Source organism: Harmonia axyridis, chromosome X (genome assembly GCF_914767665.1).
Source record: "Harmonia axyridis chromosome X, icHarAxyr1.1, whole genome shotgun sequence".
Taxonomy (NCBI): Eukaryota; Metazoa; Arthropoda; class Insecta; order Coleoptera; family Coccinellidae; genus Harmonia; species Harmonia axyridis.
The window spans coordinates 13,071,672-13,090,727 of record NC_059508.1 but is presented as its reverse complement, the minus strand read 5'-3'; the positions used below and the strand labels follow the sequence as shown (position 1 = coordinate 13,090,727).

General features: G+C 34.5%; 1 protein-coding gene across 2 annotated transcripts in view; it reads left to right on the top strand.

The window, feature by feature from the left end:
* LOC123686068 (protein eva-1 homolog C) overlaps positions 1–19,056 on the top strand; it is an 86,381-nt gene that overhangs the window by 14,700 nt on the left and 52,625 nt on the right. For both annotated transcript variants that reach the window (XM_045626029.1, XM_045626028.1), the window contains exon 2: positions 10,077–10,282. In XM_045626029.1, coding sequence (XP_045481985.1) covers positions 10,077–10,282 — 206 coding nt within the window. The remainder of the gene's footprint in view (positions 1–10,076; positions 10,283–19,056) is intronic.

Sequence of the window (19,056 nt, the reverse complement as noted above, 5' to 3'; positions counted from 1 at the left end):
TATTCCATAAAAGAAACTGAGAAGATTTTATCGAATAGTTTTTGGGGGTTTCTCAGTATTAAGAAATGTTATTCTTTTTCATGTATTGTTATGTTTTATAGTGTTTCCATTTTGGAAAGTTGATATTTTTAGTTTTTTATACAAAAGGCTCAAAAATGAAAGTGTTTTTTGCGAGGATCCTTCTCATTCCATAATTTTTTATTGATTTGCACACTGCACATAAAAACTGATAAAAATCAAGTCGCTTGATAGAATGTACTTAATTTTTCAAGTACTTGATGCATGAATAGACTTGACATTGAAAAACTTGACTTGAACTTGACTTGGTTTCAACTAGAGATGCATTCAAGTCAAACTAGTTTGATTTTACTCACAAACTTGACTTGAAACTCAAACTTTTTATGTAAAAAAGTTTGAGTTGACTTGTTTTTTGTATCCATAGGTTTGGCTTGAATTCAAATTTCTTCAAACAGTTTGAAGTTTGAATATCATATTGCGCAACGTATCTGAACTCTGTACTCTGCTACTTTGCATCTTATTAGCAGGAGGCTCTAGTGACAGATTTCTTGTTCACAGCATTCACTTAATTTGTAAGTTGTACCGAAGTAAGAACTTCACTTTTCACGGAGAATGTTGAGGTGAATATTTCCCTCCTGTCAAAAATTCTATGTATATGGAGAACAATTATCGAAAATTACAGCGAATATTTCCCTCCTGTCAAAAATTCTATGTATCTGGAGAACAATTATCGAAAATTACAGCGATAATTGCATTGTAGGAAGCGAAACTGCACTGCGATAATTGTTCTGTTCATAGATGCTTAGTTTCTATGCATCTAACACAGTTCGAATCTATGGCAATTCCATTCTAAATCAGTTTGACAGGTAATGTAACAGTTTATTCGGGAAATATTCCCTCGAATTACACTCGTGCATCAAAATTACCGGATAATTTCGCATTCCAGCGTGTTTTCTTTGAAAATGACCGAATGCAGTTTTTATGACAACACGCTGTCATGCAAAATTATCGGTAATTTTGATGCACTTGTGCAATTACCTACGATAATTACATTGTAGGAAGCGAAACAGCACTGCGATAATTGTCATGTTCATAGATGCATAGTTTCTATGCATCTTACACAGTTCGAATCTATGGCAATTCCATTCTACATCAGTTTGACAAGTGATGTAACAGTTTATTCGGGAAATATTCCCCCGAATTACACTCGTGCATCAAAATGACCGGATAATTTGGAGAAAGAGCCCTCCACCTTCGGTGTCGGGCTCTTTTCAGGAAGATTGACTTGAGTTTTACTTGATTTCAAGTCAAACCCAAGTCAATCTCTAACATTCAAATCAAACTTGTTCAGCTCTAATTCCAAATCAAGTGGCTTGAAAATTAAGTCAAGTACCTTTAAAAATCAAGTAAAGCCAAATCAGGTAGCTCGAAAATCAAGTCAAGCCAAGTCAGGTAGCTTGAAAACCAAGTCAAGCCATGAATCTGTAATTAGAACGAATCAAAACTTTATAACAGAACTCAAAGAACCGCTCTAGTTCGCCATCAGAACGTAACACACATAAAATTCAAATCACTTATCAATCTGAAGCTGTGGAAATTCCGATGAAGTGGACCGAAGTGTAATCTTCCGCAATCAATAATTAGGTTAAGACAAGGACGAAATATTCAAAGGACGATTCATCAAACTTGAACGCCGCTGCAGATATCTCGTTCTGAAATGCTCATCACTCATTGTTGATTTTACTTGAATGGAATTCAAAACTGTCTAATGAAAACGTCGGAAAATGTAAGGGGTGTAATTTATGCTCTCTTACTCCATTCATCCTCAAGGATATTGTGGGTACTCTGGTGTCGTCAGACTTTTTGCCATTAATATTGTTGAATTATCTTCGAATATTCAGCCCCATCCCACTTGACAGTCAATTTTTCTGTAGGCAGGTTTTATTCAATCTTATGTCATTAATTATTCGTTCGCCGAACTGATATTTCACCAACTAGTACATTAATTAGGGCGGTTAATAAACCAGATTAATAGTCGATATGAATCGAATTGAAGAGAAGATAGCAAATAAGTGACATTCAATTTGGTGTGTCAATAGATAATGGGTTTTTCAATAATTGCGATGATAAAATTTAAAAATTAATTAAACATCGAAATTATACAGTAAGATTGACTTGATGTTCAAGCTACTTGGCTTGAGCTTGACTTGATTTCAAGTGAAGCTCAAGTCAAGTAGTAGATTTGCAAACTCAAGTCAAGTCACATCAATTAAAAAATGATGAAATGAGAATGACCTTGCAAAAAACACTTTTATTTATCAAACTTATTGTATAAAAGAACAGAAAATATCAACTGTTTTGAAATAAAAACATAAATTAAATCACTATAAATCATAACAAAATAAAAAAAAGTTTCTTAATATTTAGAAACCTCCAGGCTTTGTTTGATTTCATAGTTTTCCATCCAGAATCTAAGACACATGAGGCATCTTATAGATTTGTCGCCTAACCTATTGCGGGTTTTTGTAACTGTAAGAGCAGCTCTGAAAAATTGTCTTTCAACAGGAGCTGAAGATGCTGGCGTTGATGAAAAATCCTTGGCCATTTTGGCCGAGTTTGAAAAAATATTTCTGAAACTACCGAAATCAGATTTCATAGAAATATGAGAAAACTTGTAATAAAGTCACACTGGCGAATGCTTCAGTCTCTCGGCGCTCGGGGAATCCCCTTATTGCAGAAATATATGCCGTGTGACGCGTACCTATCAAGCTCAAGTAATATCAAGTAGCTTGATATCAAGTCAAGCAATAAATATCAAAAATCAAGTCAAGTCCAGCTCAAGTATGTAGTTTTTCACGAGCTTGATTTTCAAGTCAAGTAGTTGGATAAATTTTCAAGCTAGTTGGCTTGATGAATCCCTTAGTAAGATACAATTATTGTTTTTATTTGAAAGGTTTTATTATGCCATTATGAGTATGTATAGAAAACAACATCATTTAAAAGGCAAGCACGTACAGCATTCTGTCAACCCATATTTTCATGAATTCTTGACGTGAAAGACCAGGCAGCAGCCTAATGGAAAAATTGTCAACAGTTAATTTTTCGTATGTTATAAAATATGGCCTGCTGCATCAAAAAGTCCAACTCAATCCTATGAATAGTTTTCGAGATAAAGGATGTCGAAGTTGGAAAATGGCATTTCTTTGAAGTAATATTTCCCGTAGGAAAACATTTTGAATGAAACACTTTTGCGCGACACAAGTTAATAGCTCTTTACTGCTTTTTAATAAAAATTATTGTTAGATACGGGATGAGGCAACATTATTCAAAATTAAATTTGTTCAGTTCATAATTCGCCCTGTAATTAAAAAAGTCCTCCATGGAATTTCTGATTTTTTCATCATTACTTTTAGTTCGAGTACACCATTATAATGTCAAACAATATTGGCTTCGCTATAGCCAGTTTTTGAGATACACAGTGTGATATATTGAGAGGGGCGACTGTTATTACAAAAGTTGTCAAAAAGAATTATACAATGAAAATTTCATACATAGTAACGGTAAGAGACACGTTGATCTTTACTTATTGTTATTTTTTCATTTTACAATGAAAGAAATTGTACAGGGTGTCCCAAATTCGATGCTCACTGAGAGCATCTCAAAGAACTATAAATAACCATTTCGTTGAAGTTAATGGTGAAGAAAGAATCACAAAACACAAATGAGTATGTTTTCCAGTTTTTGCGAAACTACTGAACGGAGTTTATCTGAAACAACGTTTATATATTTTATAAAAATTCTAAAAAGAAATAAAAAATTATGATCTACCGTAAACTCGATATAGTTGAAATCCATTCGTATTTTGTATCTTTGTACCAAGCTGATACAATAAGACTGACCTCTAGAACCGATTATAAGATTTAATAATAACCATAACTATAACTATTAGCATATTTTCAATGCAATTGAATATCATGGAATTAAGTATGACCTGAAACATTCTAAGCAATTTGCACCAATACAAACTTAATTATATAAAATAAACTTCCAGTGGAGTATATTTTCCAAGTAGCCTCATAGAATTTAATCTGAGCACTCGAAATTTATTCCCTCTGAACGATTCCAAAGGTTCATCATTGGAAATAATAAACCAAGAGCAAAATTAATGATTACCCTGCTACAACGAAGATTGAACTTGCAGTTTCCTCTGATATACATAGCCTCGATTCGAAGTGATATTATACCTACATATGATTCAAAAATAAAACGGTATTCCCTTAGATCATATGTTCTACTTTAGGTTCTTGAGAGAATAGAATGCATCAATCACCTGTGACAAGACAAAAATTTTTCTGAGCACGTTGACAGGCAAGAATATCATTATCTTTCTGGAACAATATAATGTCGCCACCACAAGAGTGGTAGGTATAATCATATAATGAATAACAGAGAAGGTAACATTATGCTATACGAGTTGGCTACATTCTTTGATCATTAATTTAACTAATCGAATACCCGAAAGTCCTGGCTGAAAAGATGTTTATACATTGAGAATAACAAATCTGAAGTTTCGCTCCACGGAATGTTTCAGCGCGAGAACACAAAAACCAAATTTTTATGAATGGGATGGAGAACAATTAATTAACTGTGAACTTGGCAGAATGAAACCCTATTCATAATTAAACTTGGTCTTCGTCTTTTTACAGAAACTCGAAATGAGCAAATTAGAAACTTCGATATAAATGCATTGTAATTTACTTTGGCCTACATGCGAAATTCAACGAAATATTCAGTCTAGACGTCTTGAAATTGCTGCTTGAATTAGACATTGAATTCCATTCGGACCATTTCTTCGGGTATTCCTCAAGGCTCCGTACGTGGAATTTTTCATTTCTTTATATTGTTTTATCGACTTTTATTATTATTATTCGTAGTGGAGAAACTATAGGGACAAAAAACCATAAGCTAAAAAGAAAAATTCTAGTTACATTCAATGAATTTGCCACGCCCCTCCGGTTTTAAAGTTACGCCACTGAGAGCCCAATTGCTTTTATCTCTCACGTTTTAGCGAAAATATACCTATTAGTCACTAATTGCTTTCTGAAGTTAATAACAATAGGGGATGATCAAGAACGGATATTTAGTGATATATCCTTATACTCTGTTTGTTCTGTGCGATCTCGCATAGTTGTAAGTGGATGTTTTGATGTACTCAAGATGAAAGCGAATAGTAGTTAACCATTTTGCTGCTTATTGCTTTTCACATTCGACATTTCCAGAACGCAAGCATGGAGAATAACTGATGAAGTCTTCATCATTCCATTTCGACTCCTCCGGATATACATATTATATTATATCAATAAATCTACCATAAATTACATTGATTAGCAAGGGTTAAAGAGCCTTCCTACGCCCCTAACTGATCGTACAGTCGGGAAAAAATTAATATGAAAAGCAACTCTTGCACTATAGTTTATTATTTCTAAAATAATATCTCAAATTGTTTAAAAATACACTATTAACAAAATGGAAATACAACTAAGAATCAACAATCACAACAAATTTATCAACAGCAAGAATTGTTTTCATAATGTTACAGAAGGTACGCAAAAATATATTCGTAAGAAAAAATATTGAACGAATATATACAGGGTGATTTACCGGGATGGCTTATTAGACGTTTATGGAAAACAAATCATAATTTTGAGCTTAAAATTTGCTTATTGGGGTTTGAGACAATGATCTTTCTGCCTAAAATATTTTCAGATCTCTTCAACTTCTGGTTATACCGGAAACAGACTACTACTTCCTTATTTCAAACGGTACACCCAGTATATTATTGAATCATTAGATATCTTTTTTGACGACAATTTCGGCAATATGCCATACCTTGGGTAAAAACTCAACGATTCATAATTTAATTTGATTCTTATGAAAAAATGGTGACGATGAGGACTCACATTTTTTTGAATTTTTCTGCAAGAAAAGCTTTTTTCGAAAATTTTTTCTTCTTTTTCGATTCTGCAAATACGTAGTATTATAAAACTGTTTGCGGCTTGGACCAAAAATGTACAGGGTGTTTATAAGAAGATCATGAACTTGGACAACTCAAATTCATCAAAACTCAAGATTTTCAAATTAGAACCTATATTTTGTTTTTTTTCAGTTGATTCTACGTACAAGAATAGGGGGATATACTTAAGAAAACTCCCCACCCCTTCTTTAGGAGTTATCGAGGAAAAACCGCAATTCCTCACTGTGTGGAGTTGTCAGTGACTTCCGGAAAACACAGAAAGAAACTAAAATTCGATGTTTGGATAACGAAATTTCACATTTCATGGATTATAATTAGTTTTTCGTTGGGATTGTTGAGAAATCCATAAACCAATACAATTTTCAATTACGAATAATTTATTACAATTTTTGAAATGTCAAATTTAGTTATGGCAACATTGAATTTTAGTTTCTTTCTGTTTTTGTCGTCACAGACTACTCCACACAGTTACAAATCGCGGTTTTTACTCATTTAAAGTTCTTTCTTGATAATTATTCATTTAAGGCTAAGTCAAAAAGTACCGAAACCTAAATTTTTGTAAAATCATGCCTTCCGTTCTCCGTGAAAGTCCAGGGTTCAATCGACCGTGGTCCACCCTACATAATGACCTAATGTAACTTTTCTAAAAGAGAAAATTCGTGTCTCACTGATCGCCACATTTATGTCATATTTTACCCATTAACAAACTCAACCAGAAATCCCATTCTACCCTTTTAATTTCAAGTTATCGTGTATACGGACGAACAGAATCGACTTTGAGGAATGATTCCTCATCGTTTGTGACTATCTGTGGCTCAAAATTCACATTTGACATTTCAACAAAATGATTGTCCCAAAAACCTTTTCCTTAAAATGACAAGATTGAACCGTGACAACTAAAAGTGTGAAATTATCCTCATATCTGTTGAATAGGGTGAGAATATCGTATATCAACACATTCGAAGGAGCCTAGCCACTGCCATTTGTCTTCGAGAACAGCATTCCACGTCATTACGCCTTTTTCAACACTTGAACCTTTTTATTTTATTTCGTATCAAATCTCTGGAGCATGTTGGGGTTCTTCCACATAATGGTCCATTATCCTCAAAATTTCAAACAAAAATAAATAACATAAGTGGGCTCGGAAAAGAAGGGTGTAGAAGAAGCGTTAATTTTAGTCCAAACCTTCGGCTTCGGCTTCCCCGTTGTTACGTCTCAACCGCTCAAATTTTAATGTAGTGTTAATGTATGTTGCATAAATCCCTGGGTCATAAAGTAGTCTGGACTGGCTTGTACCACCGTAAAGATAGAACAGATACGTCTTTATGAAACGGGGCATATGCATCCTGTGCCGATGCAAAGAACTTCTTTCAATTGGGGGAGAGAACATCAAGACTGCAAATCAGACATATGTCTCCAAACCAGACAAACAAAGCGATTGCATTCAATTCCTACAGACATCGGTGGTACAAAGAGGAACCGAATTAATGTAAGATGCAAATCTGCCGTTTCAGTGGAATCCTATTAAATTGGCGGAAAAAGGAATCTATGGAGCACAATTGCTGAAGGATATCTCCTTCCTAATGCTACGGAATTGAGATAACTTGAAATACGTACATCGGACGGAAGGAATTTATTATTCGAATTATCAATCTGATCGGAACAGTAAACGAAAATATATTGGGGATTTCAAAATACGGTCATTTGCGAATTCAATTGCCATGAGCATTCAAAGAATACGAAACTATAAACATAGCAATATAACAAGTTGAGTAAACAACTTTTGATGATACGATTATTCTCCATTATTTGAAGCATTCCATTGGCGGTAATTAGGAATTCATTGAGTCAAGTAATAGCTCAAGTAGTATCAAGTATCTTGATATCAAGTCAAGCAATACATATCTCAAATCAAGTCAAGTAGGTAATTTGTCACGAAAAGTAAAGTATGGAACAAATTCATTTTTAGCTAAACAGAACATTTTAAGAAATAATCCTGAAGCATGTCGATTTTTGATTTTAATTTACCGTATTTTAAAATAATAATCTAATATACAGGGTGAATTACTTTCAAGTAATGACATCACCGTATTTTTTTTAAATGGTACACGCCCATTTTGTCTCGATTTTCTGATTACTCTAGCTGAGCTGATTCCAAAAATGTATCACATGTTGATTCCAATTGGTACAGGCTGGAGAAAAATTATAAATTAAATCTAAGCAATAATTAAAACATTCACGAATAACAAAATATTGAAGTACTAAACTGTCATTGAACACCAATAAATTACTAAAAAAATACTGACATTTCATAAAAAACTAGACGACTATGTTTTTTTTAAATTGATAAGAAATAATTCCTTTCATATTCTGTCTGCTAGACCACAAATACCAAACATGTTTGAAAACAGCTCATTTTTATTAATCTAAAAATGTAACAAACTACAGGGTGTTACATTCAAACCAATTGCCGCTAGACAATAAGTATTTCTGATAATATTGTTAATTTAAATAATAAAAAATGTTACGCGTTACTTTATGACCACACACAAAACTATTGTATTTTTGTCCACCCTGTACCAATTGGAATCAACATGTGATACATTTTTGGAATCAGCTCATCTAGAGTAATCGGAAAATTGAGGCAAAATGGGGGTGTTCCATTCAAAAAAATGACGGTGATGTCATTACTCGAAAGTAATTCACCCTGTATATTAGATTATTATTTTAAAATATGGTAAATTGAAATGAAAAATCAACGTGTTTGGCTTTATTAAATAGACAAATTCCTGATTGAACTACGTACTGACAGTTCTGAAGTGTCACGAAAACCTTTTTCTAAACTTGGCAGAAATGGTCAAAGATTTTCATCAACGCCAACATCTTTAGCTCTTCTTGAAAGACAAATTTCCAGAGCGGCTCTGACTGTAACAAAATCCCACAATGGATTAAGCGAAAAATCCTTGAAATTTCTCATGTGTCTTAGATCCTGGATGGAAAAAGATTTTATAAAACAGTACTTGTAGATTTCTCATTAATAAGAAACTATATTTTTTTTTTATTCCACATTTCGTAATTTGTTGTTTTATGGTGATTTTGATAGCGTTTCTATTTTGAAAAGATGATAATTTTTTCATTTTTTTACTGATATGCACACTACACAATAAAAATCAAGTAGCTTGATAGAATGTACTTGATTTTCAAGTACTTGATAAATAAATACTTGACCTGACATTGAAAAAATTCTACTTGACTCGAACTTAACTTGATTTCAAGTTTAGCCAAGTCAAGTAGCTCGAAAATCAAGTCGAGTAGCTTAAAAATCAAGTCAAGTTACTTGAAAACCAAGTCGAATAGCTTACAAACTAAGTCAAGTAGCTTTAAAATCAAGTCAAGTAGATTAAAAATCAAGTCAAGTAGCTTACAAATCAAGTCAAGCCATGAATCTCTAGTGTTAACCTCCAGTTTCTGAAGATCATAATATCGTTGTTAAAACGTCGTTGCACTCAAATATATCTTTAAAGTCAAATATCTCGAAGATGTTTTCTGCAGATAAGCCCTTTAAAATTAACACTGCAGAATATTTCTTACCGCAAAGCATTCATAGTTTCGGGAAATTCGCGTTGAAAGAAAATGAGAAACTATTCTGCAAAATTTGCAGAGCTTTTCATCCAAATGTCGAATTCTACACATTCAAAAACCTAAACTATGAAATTCCCTGGGAGTTGAATTTTTTCCCTCATCGATTTAAACCAATTGTGTTATTATTGAAAATAATTAACCAATGATCGAAACGAATGCCATCCATAAAAACTCTCTGATTGTCCAGCTTACAATATTATAAAGGTACATCAATATTATCATTCCCGCACAACTCTGTATTTTGTTACGTGATAAATTGTGCAAGATTAATTAGTTGGTGGACAATCAGCCAACATTAACACAAGTGATGAATGGTAGATAAATATACTGTTCACCAAAATAAATAATGAATTATCAAATATCTAATACGAATAAATTACAGCTCTCCTATCTGGGACATTACGAACATTCCAAAAGGCTTCATGTGATGAGGATACAATGACGCTCAAGTGTCCATCTGGTACAAGCATATCCATACAATTGGCACAATATGGAAAATCGGCACCTTCAAGAACGTTGTGCAACTCAAAGACATCGAGGAACTTCTTCAATATGAACCTGCCATGCTTATGGCCTACAGCCCTACAGGTCAGTGTTACAACTTTGAAATTGATCAGCATCATTCATCTTCATACGCTTTAGTTGTTTAAAAACAGAATGAGAAAGGTCCATACTGAATTTGAAGTTTTTTGACATAAGTGGACATAATTAATATTATAGTGAAGTTATCGTATCCACACTCTAATACAAAGAATCTTTACAACTCTTTGACGAACGTTGTAATCTTAATCAATAAAACTACTAGTACAGTAACTTCTGTTTTTGAAAAAATCTTTGTGGAAACGTTCATTTACCACTTATAAAGATTCTGTGGATTAGATTGCGGCCACTAGATCCAACCCAACTAAAGGGTGTTTTTCTTAGAGCTATAGAACTTTAAATTTCAATAAAACAACGATGGATTATTCGATTGACATGAATTTTATTTATCCGCAAAATAAATTGTGGCATTACATTTTAAATATGATTTTTGGCATATGACCGCCACGGCTGGCTCGGATGTAGTCCAATCTGGACGTCCAATTTTCGATGACTTTTTCCAACATTTGTGACCGGATATCGGCAATACCACGGCGAATGTTGTCTTCCAAATGGTCAAGGGTTTGTGGCTTATCCGCGTAGACCAATGACTTTACATAGCTCCACAGAAAGTAGTCTAGCGGTGTTAAATCACAAGATCTTGGAAGCCAATTCACAGGTCCAAAACGTGAAATTAGGCGGTCACCAAACGTGTCTTTCAATAAATCGATTGTGGCACGAGCTGTGTGACATGTTGCGCCGTCTTGTTGGAACCACAGCTCCTGAACATCATGGTTGTTCAATTCAGGAATGAAAAAGTTAGTAATCATGGCTCTATACCGATCACCATTGACTGTAACGTTCTGGCCATCATCGTTTTTGAAGAAGTACGGACTAATGATCCCACCAGCCCATAAAGCGCACCGAACAGTCAGTTTTTCTGGATGTAACGGTGTTTCGACATACACTTGAGGATTAGCTTCACTCCAAATGCGGCAGTTTTGTTTGTTGACGTAGCCATTCAACCAGAAATGCGCTTCATCGCTGAACAAAATGAAATGGACGTAGTGCGCGATACGTATTCCGCACAGAACCATTATTTTCGAAATAAAATTGCACTATTTGCGAGCGTTGTTCAGGCGTGAGTCTATTTATGATGAATTGCCAAACCGAACTGAGAATAAATCACTTGACAGCTGTTAAATCGGTCGCCATCTTGAACAGTAATGCCAACTTAAAGTTATATACCTCGAAAAAAAGCACCCTATACAATATTATCCACAGAATCTTTACAATATTGTCATCTTCAAGAACTTAACGTTACTAATACAGTAGGTTTTATTTCTGACAATATCGTTATAGTAATATTCGTTAAAGATTTGTAAAGATTCAGTGAATAAGAGTGTGAACACTTCAACAGAAACAGGAATCAAATATTTATCAGATTCTGAGTGAAATCCGTTGGATACAATATTTCTACCAATCTATTTTCGAATTCAAAGACGAGAATGGTATTTTTGGTTTGGACTCGCTGATAAAGAATTAGAGATCAAAATCCCGAACATGCATATAAATCCATTTCACATAAAGGCTTTTCTGTTCTATTTTGTATTCGATATGGAAAATTCTTTTCAAAATTCACAAAGGATTAGGCTTAGTGGTAGCTTAGTAATGCCTATTTTTGGTTGTTCATTTGCAGCTTAACAGGCGTAGCCAAGATCAGCCCTTTACATCAATGATGATGTTCAACAATAAAGGGATTAACCAAACTTGTTTGACTGAAATGAATATTTAAATTCGTTTATAAACAGGACGGAAAGTCCCGATGTGTCTCCACTTTCACGATCATTTCATCTTTAATCGCCTTTAAATGCCGTTGTTTATACGCTGTCGAATAATGACAATTATCGTTAAATCTATTCAATGAAAAAGTAAACATCTTAATGCTTCAAACGCAACGCCTCGATAGAACGAGATCACTGATCTTCCCTTCCTTCTGGACAAATCCTGAGGGATTAAAAGTACGAAGTTCTATTTCGAGTTAAGTGTTGAAGTTGATGCACATTTTTTTTCACGTTATTCTCTGCCGCGTTGTTGGATTTGGAGACTTAACATTAAGCTTGCATGCTGACGGTTTTCCAAGTTTTGTAGATCGTAGTAACGGTATTCAGCAATTATAATTTTCATCTTTTAAGTGACGTTGAAATGTGGCACAGAATGACGGTTCGTCTGGAATGGAAAACTGCTTCGGATTCTCATCACCAAATGGAAATTCCGTAGAGAAATCCTGTTTAATTCCGTTAACAATCTTTTCTGTTGCTCGATGGGATATTCGTACGATTTTAAGGTGAATTTTGTTAGATGGAGAAGGTCTCTGCTAGATGGATTTATTTTGGCAAATATATTGCTCCACAAGAGTTAGAGATATCGTATTCAATCTTTTTGAAAAGTATGTAATCTTCGAGAAAATCGCTGTAAAATCATTTAAGACTCAATAACAACTTGAATCGATCCAATAAAAATCAGTATGAGTCATTTCGTCAATCTGGTAGCCTTTTTTCTGAAGTTTGGTTCTTTGCATATGCTTCATGAATGTTCTTATTTTGAAATGGAGTCAGTTTATCAAGGGCTTCGATTTGGAACGAGTTTTCTGAAAATGCCACGACGTAAATTAACAAACGCTGAGGCTAATAGGGCTATCGGAATGCTACAGGGTGGCCTGACTCAGGTTGTTGTAGCGGAAAGGCTCCAAGTTAGCCTGAGTGTGATATCTCGACGTTGGAAGGTTCAGGGAGACAGGTTCCGTGTTGGAAAGACCAAGGCTTGATGGGCGACGAAAAACAACACCTGCTCAGGATCGTTTCGTCACCGTTTCGGTGAGAAGAAACCCTACATCTATGAGTAGAATGCTACGGAATGCAGATGGGGTCCAAGTTTCCATCGAAACCATCAGACGACGTTTAAAAGAGGTGAATCTAGGTTCTAGACGTCCATTAAGAGGAGTTCCATTAACACGTGACCATAAGCGTCAAAAACTGGAATGGGCAAGGCAACATATCAATTGGAACGATCATTGACGTAGTGTCCTTTTCACTGATTAATCCAGATATGGACGATTTTCAGATTCTCGAAGAATAAGGGTATGGACAATCCCACGCATACCCCGTAATCGGCGCTATGTCCAAGAAGTCCATTCATTCCGAGGGGGTAGTGTTATGGTATGGGCCGGGATATGTTTTAAAGGGCGCACAAATTTGTCCTGGGAATATGACCGCATTGCACTATAGGGAGCATGTCACTGACAATGTTGTGCCAAATTTTCGAGCTGCTATTGGTGAAGCTTTTCAATTTCTAGACGATAAAGCTAGACTATAGTTGAGAATGCGCGCGAGGAGCTTGGTATTCCATATTTACCAATACCTCCGCACTCACCAGATTTGAATTGTATAGAACATGCATGGGGTATGCTTCAAAAAAGATTAAATCATCATCAACCTACCCCAGAATCCTTAAATGATCTGAGAGAGCTTCTGCCCCGTTTATGGAACCAAATTCCTCAAGAAATGTTCAACAACCTCGTGTGTAGTATGCAAAGAATATGTCGAGCTGTTATTGATGCCCGTGGAGGCCATACATTGTATTGATTGTCTTAAAATGCTTGAATTCTCTGAGAATAACATTTCGTTATTTAACTCGATTTTTCTTAACCACCCTGTATACGCTGCAGACCTACAGGCTAAAATTAATTTTATTTCCTGCAACTTGAATCAAAAATCTCATTTAAACTATAATTTTTTGCAATTTAAGTCAACATCCCTATCTCATGTGGAGCAGTTTAATTGATTATTAAAATTATTGAATTGAATGATGAATTGGAATTTGAAATTTCTATTTTGAGATTCATTGAATACTAATATCGAATTAGCAAAAATTTGTACGTCTCCGAAATTTTTTTCGGTTAAACGGTTCATTGTAAATATCGAACGAAATTCGTCTTGTTTCCAGGCAAATCTGAAGTCTAGCTTTGATAAGAGGCCACTCAAGAAGTTAGAGTGGTACTTGCTGAATCCTTGGATACTTTATAGTGACTTCCTCCTGATAATTGGGAAATCGATATGAACTTGAACTCAGCTGCTTCAGTTTCTGTTGGAAGATAGGAAGGCTTATTATGTGTAAAGCAGCTCTGAGTTAATGGAATAAGACCCAAATAAGCAGTCATGTTACGTTGCAGAGCGTTGATGAGCTGTGGAATATCCTCGAGTTCAGAATGATCGAATGTTTGTCCGGATATATCCAGATTTTCTACATAATTAACAGACCAGGCCAAATTGCTCTTTTCATATTTGTATTTGCCGTCTCTAATGGAGACGGTCGTAATACTCCTGAAGTTTCAAGTTTGCATAATCCAAAAATCAGATGCAGAAACTTAAATCCAATATGTGAACTACCTGCATTTCTCATCCTGTCGATTTGATTTCAGAATCTTGCGATTTCAGCATTTTTTGTATCTTCTTTTTTTTGCAGTATTATTCCGAGTAATAATTATATTGCTGTGGAAATAATGAACATCCCTGCAGAAATACGTCCTCAAGATTGATTAAATTCTATTATGGATGATTCAATCAAATCAGATTAGGCGGAAAATCCTTAAGACGTCTAATATGTCTTAGATCCTGAATGGAAAAAAAATTTATCAGACAGTGCTTGAGGTTTCTCAATATTAAGATTCTTTTCTATATTTTATATTTTGTTATGTTTTATAGTGATTTTAATAGTGTTTCTATTTTAAAAAGTAGATATTTTTGGTTCTTCCATACAAGAAGTTTCAAAAACATAAGTGTTTTTTGCAAATTTTCTTCTCATTTCATCATTCACATTTTATTGATGTGTACACTACAATACAATACAATAAAAATGCTAAAAATCAAGTAGCTTGATAGAATGGTTTCGAATTTTCAATTACCTGATGAATAAATACTTGAATTGACATTGAAACACCTATACTTGACTTGAACTTAACTTGATCTAGCCAAGTCACGTAGCTCGAAAATCAAGTCGAGTAGCTCAAAAATCAAGTGAAGAAGCTTAAAACTCAAGTCAAGTTGCTTACAAATCAAGTCAAGTAGCTTACAAATCAAGTCAAGTACCTTAAAAATCAAGTCAAGCCGTGAATCTCTAGTGGAAACCTTCAGTTTCTGTAGATTATAATGTCATTTTTAAAACGTCGTTGCACACAAATGTGTGTTTAGAGCCAAATATCCCAAAGTGCTTTTTATTTTTTTAATTATTCCGAGTAATAATTATATTGCTGTGGAAATAATGAACATCCCTGCAAAAATACGTCCTCAAAATTGATAAAATTCTATTATAGATGATTCAATCAAATCAAATTCTCGTTAGTTCAAAAATCCTGGATGTTATAATGAAATTCTCTGGCAAAAAAATATCCCATGGATATTAATTTCTATTTTCATGAAGTACACGCCCCTTTTTTGTTTTAATTTCAGTATAGCCATTCTGCTTTCTCCAATGAGTAGGTATTCGGTAATAAATCTGCAGTAAAATCATCCTTAGGCAAGCATTTTCACGGCATAACAACGATTTTCATAAGCTGAGCTTGAAAATTCCGGAATTCAGGACATACACTCGAAGAATTGTTGTTGGGAAAATGTATGGCGTAGGAACCTATTTAAATAGCCCACATTGGAATGTTGTATCAGTAAAAAATGAGAGAAGCACGTGAAGTCAGGAGCGTTTGCGCTCTTGTTCAAATTGGTATTCGAATAATGTTTTGAAGGAATTTCGCGTGTAGATCAAGCTCATTTAGTAGTTTGATAAAATACTTTCAACACAATGTCATTGCTTTTTTGAACGATTTTCTTGGGGACACGAAAATGCATAATTAAAAAATTATAAATGCATGTTTAGAAGATTTGACTCAGAATTTCAATCGTCCAATAATAAAATCAAGAAATTTTGTATTAACTTTTGTTTTGCTTATTCCTCGGGATGAGCGATCTACTGAAGTTGTCTGAAATAAAAAACAAATATAAGGCCAATTGAAAAGTCCTCGGTGAGATGCACAGATAGCAGTGCTAGTACTGAATCCATATTATTTTTAGTTAGTACCAACCTTCAAACGATACGTGTCAAAATTTGACAGCAGTTCGACCATTATTTTGTGAGATATTGTGTTGTGAGTGTAGCTACTTTTGTTATTTCAAAGAAGATGGAAAAGGAGAATTTCGTGTGCTGCTAAATTATTGATTTTTGAAGGGAAAAAATACAGTTAAAACAAGGTCTTGGCTTGATTGAGAGTTTCCGGGGTCTGCACCAGGAAAATCAAACATCATTGATTGGTATGCTAATTTTAAACGTGGTGAAATGAGGACCAAAGGCGGCGAACGCAGTGGCCGCCCAAAAGAGGATGTCACCGACGAAAAAAATCAAAAATATTCACAAAATAATCTTGAATGACCGTGAAGTGGAGTTGATCGAGATAGCAGATATTGTGAAGATATTATCTGAACGTGTACATCATATCATTCATGAATAATTGTATATGAGAAAGCTATTTGCAAAATTGTTCCCGCGCGAGCTCACAATCGATCAAAAGAAACAACGTGTTAATGATTCTGAGCAGTGTTTGAAGCTGTTTGAGTGCAAAAAACCTGAATTTTTGCGTCGATATGTGACAATGGATTAAATATGGATCCATCATTTCACTCCGGAGTATAATCGACAGTCAGCTGAGTGGACTGCACACGATGAACCGAATCCAAAGCGAGGAAACACAACACTCAGCTGGCAAGGTTATGACATCAGTATTCTGAGATGCGCAAGGTATAATATTCATTGGTTACCTCCGAAAGGCCAGACCATCAACAACGATTATTATTTAGCGTTATTGGATCATTTATAGGATGAAATCGTTAAAAACTAACCAATTTGAAGAAAAAAAGGTGCTGCATCCACCGTATTCGTCAGATTTGGACCCAGCGACTTTTTCCTGTTTTCAGATCTCAAAAGAATGCTCGCTGAAAAGAAATTTAGCGCCAATGAAGAGGTAATCGCCGAAACTGAGGCCTATTTTGAATAGAAAGACAAATCGTACTGCAAAAATGGTATCGAAAAGTTGGAAGATCGCTTTAGTCACTGTATCGCCCTCGAAGGCAACTATGTTGAATAATAAAATCGAATTTTGTCAAAAAAATGTGTTTACTATGGTAGACCGGGGACTTTTCAATTGGCCTATTATAAATAGAAAATCAGTAAAATATAAATAAAACACGATTATAATAGTTGTTTCTTAAACGAATGAGCGCGTTCAAAAAGTTCCAGATCACTTTCTGAGTAAGTTCAGTATCCACCCGAATTTAAATGACCCAAAATGTGTTTTCGGAGATTTGAAAATTTATGGGTGTTTACTTTATTCTTGGGAACTGAGTGCAACGGTAAACGAAAACAAAGTCATGATCTTTGTATCCGAAAGTTACGCTTAGGCCATTTAAGGTTAATGGCAACAACTTTGAACATGAGGAATAAAAACATAAATCTATCGAATGTGGAAGCTAAACGCTCCCAAATGCCAGACATTGTCTGAAAATGCGATACTTTCTGCCAATAATAACCACACTTGTCTCTCGGAATTCTCCAACATGTTTTCATTCTATGTTTAGAAAACTGGAAACCCAACACTTACTCTTCAAGACAAATGTCGCTTTCCAGAAAAAAGATTGTTTGTATATCAATCATTTGAATAGGCGGCAAACAAAGCTGTATTTCAGTTTCGTTATTTATTCTTTCATTCCGAATGGAACTTGTGATCTGATGAATGGCACAATGAGTCAATTCTGATTCAAAACGGATTATTCCATCACTTGGGTAAAAAATATACTTTTATTTTACGCAGGTGGTCCGGTTTCTGATGCGAGAACGAAGTGGAATGAAAACAAGTTCTATGCAATATTTGATAGAGTAATTCCATTCATTTCCATTCGAAGCTCCAAGATCGACTTTGAGAGGCTACTTTGCTTTCTGAATCGAAAAAAACCCTCTGCATTCATGTTATTCTGGTTTCGTTCAACTGAATATTTATTATACTCGAGTACACTCTTGAAAATTAGAGTCGAACGAAATAACAGAAGGAACTATCGATTTATTTATAAAATGAGGAAATCAGCTTTCCAGCGCTCGTCATCCTTTCGCCAATTGTACTCTTGAAAAACAGATAATTGCGTAGGTTTAGTCGAAAAGCCAAATGGAATAAATTCATTATCTTGACAGGGTTGGCAAATTTCGATGTTTTAACACTACAACTTTTAAACCAGAGGAGACAAAATCTGATACCCCATTGTCGTTCTCTTTCTCTGAGGAATTAATAAGATTAGTATGCATTTTTGGCTATCTTCTTCTGCCAAAAATGGATACTACTCTTGTTAATTCCTCAAAAAAAGATAACGGGAAAGGAGTTTCACATTTTGTCTCTCTTCTGGTTTAAAAGTTGTAGTACTAAAACATCGAATTTATATTTTAAATTGTCATTCTTTTTCTTAAAAATGCGAACCCTACCTTGATAGGACAGATATAATATAAAATAAAGGAACCTGAAAGGCATATTCCTCATAAGACTGTTCAGTTAAAACTAGGTTAACTAGCCTAAACATCACCTTGAAAATTCATATTAATATAATCTTCTTGCAAGCTAATATGTCATTCCATCATCTTCTGAACTCAAGATGAAGAAAACAAGTTTGGGTCTTATTAATATTATTTCTCACGCC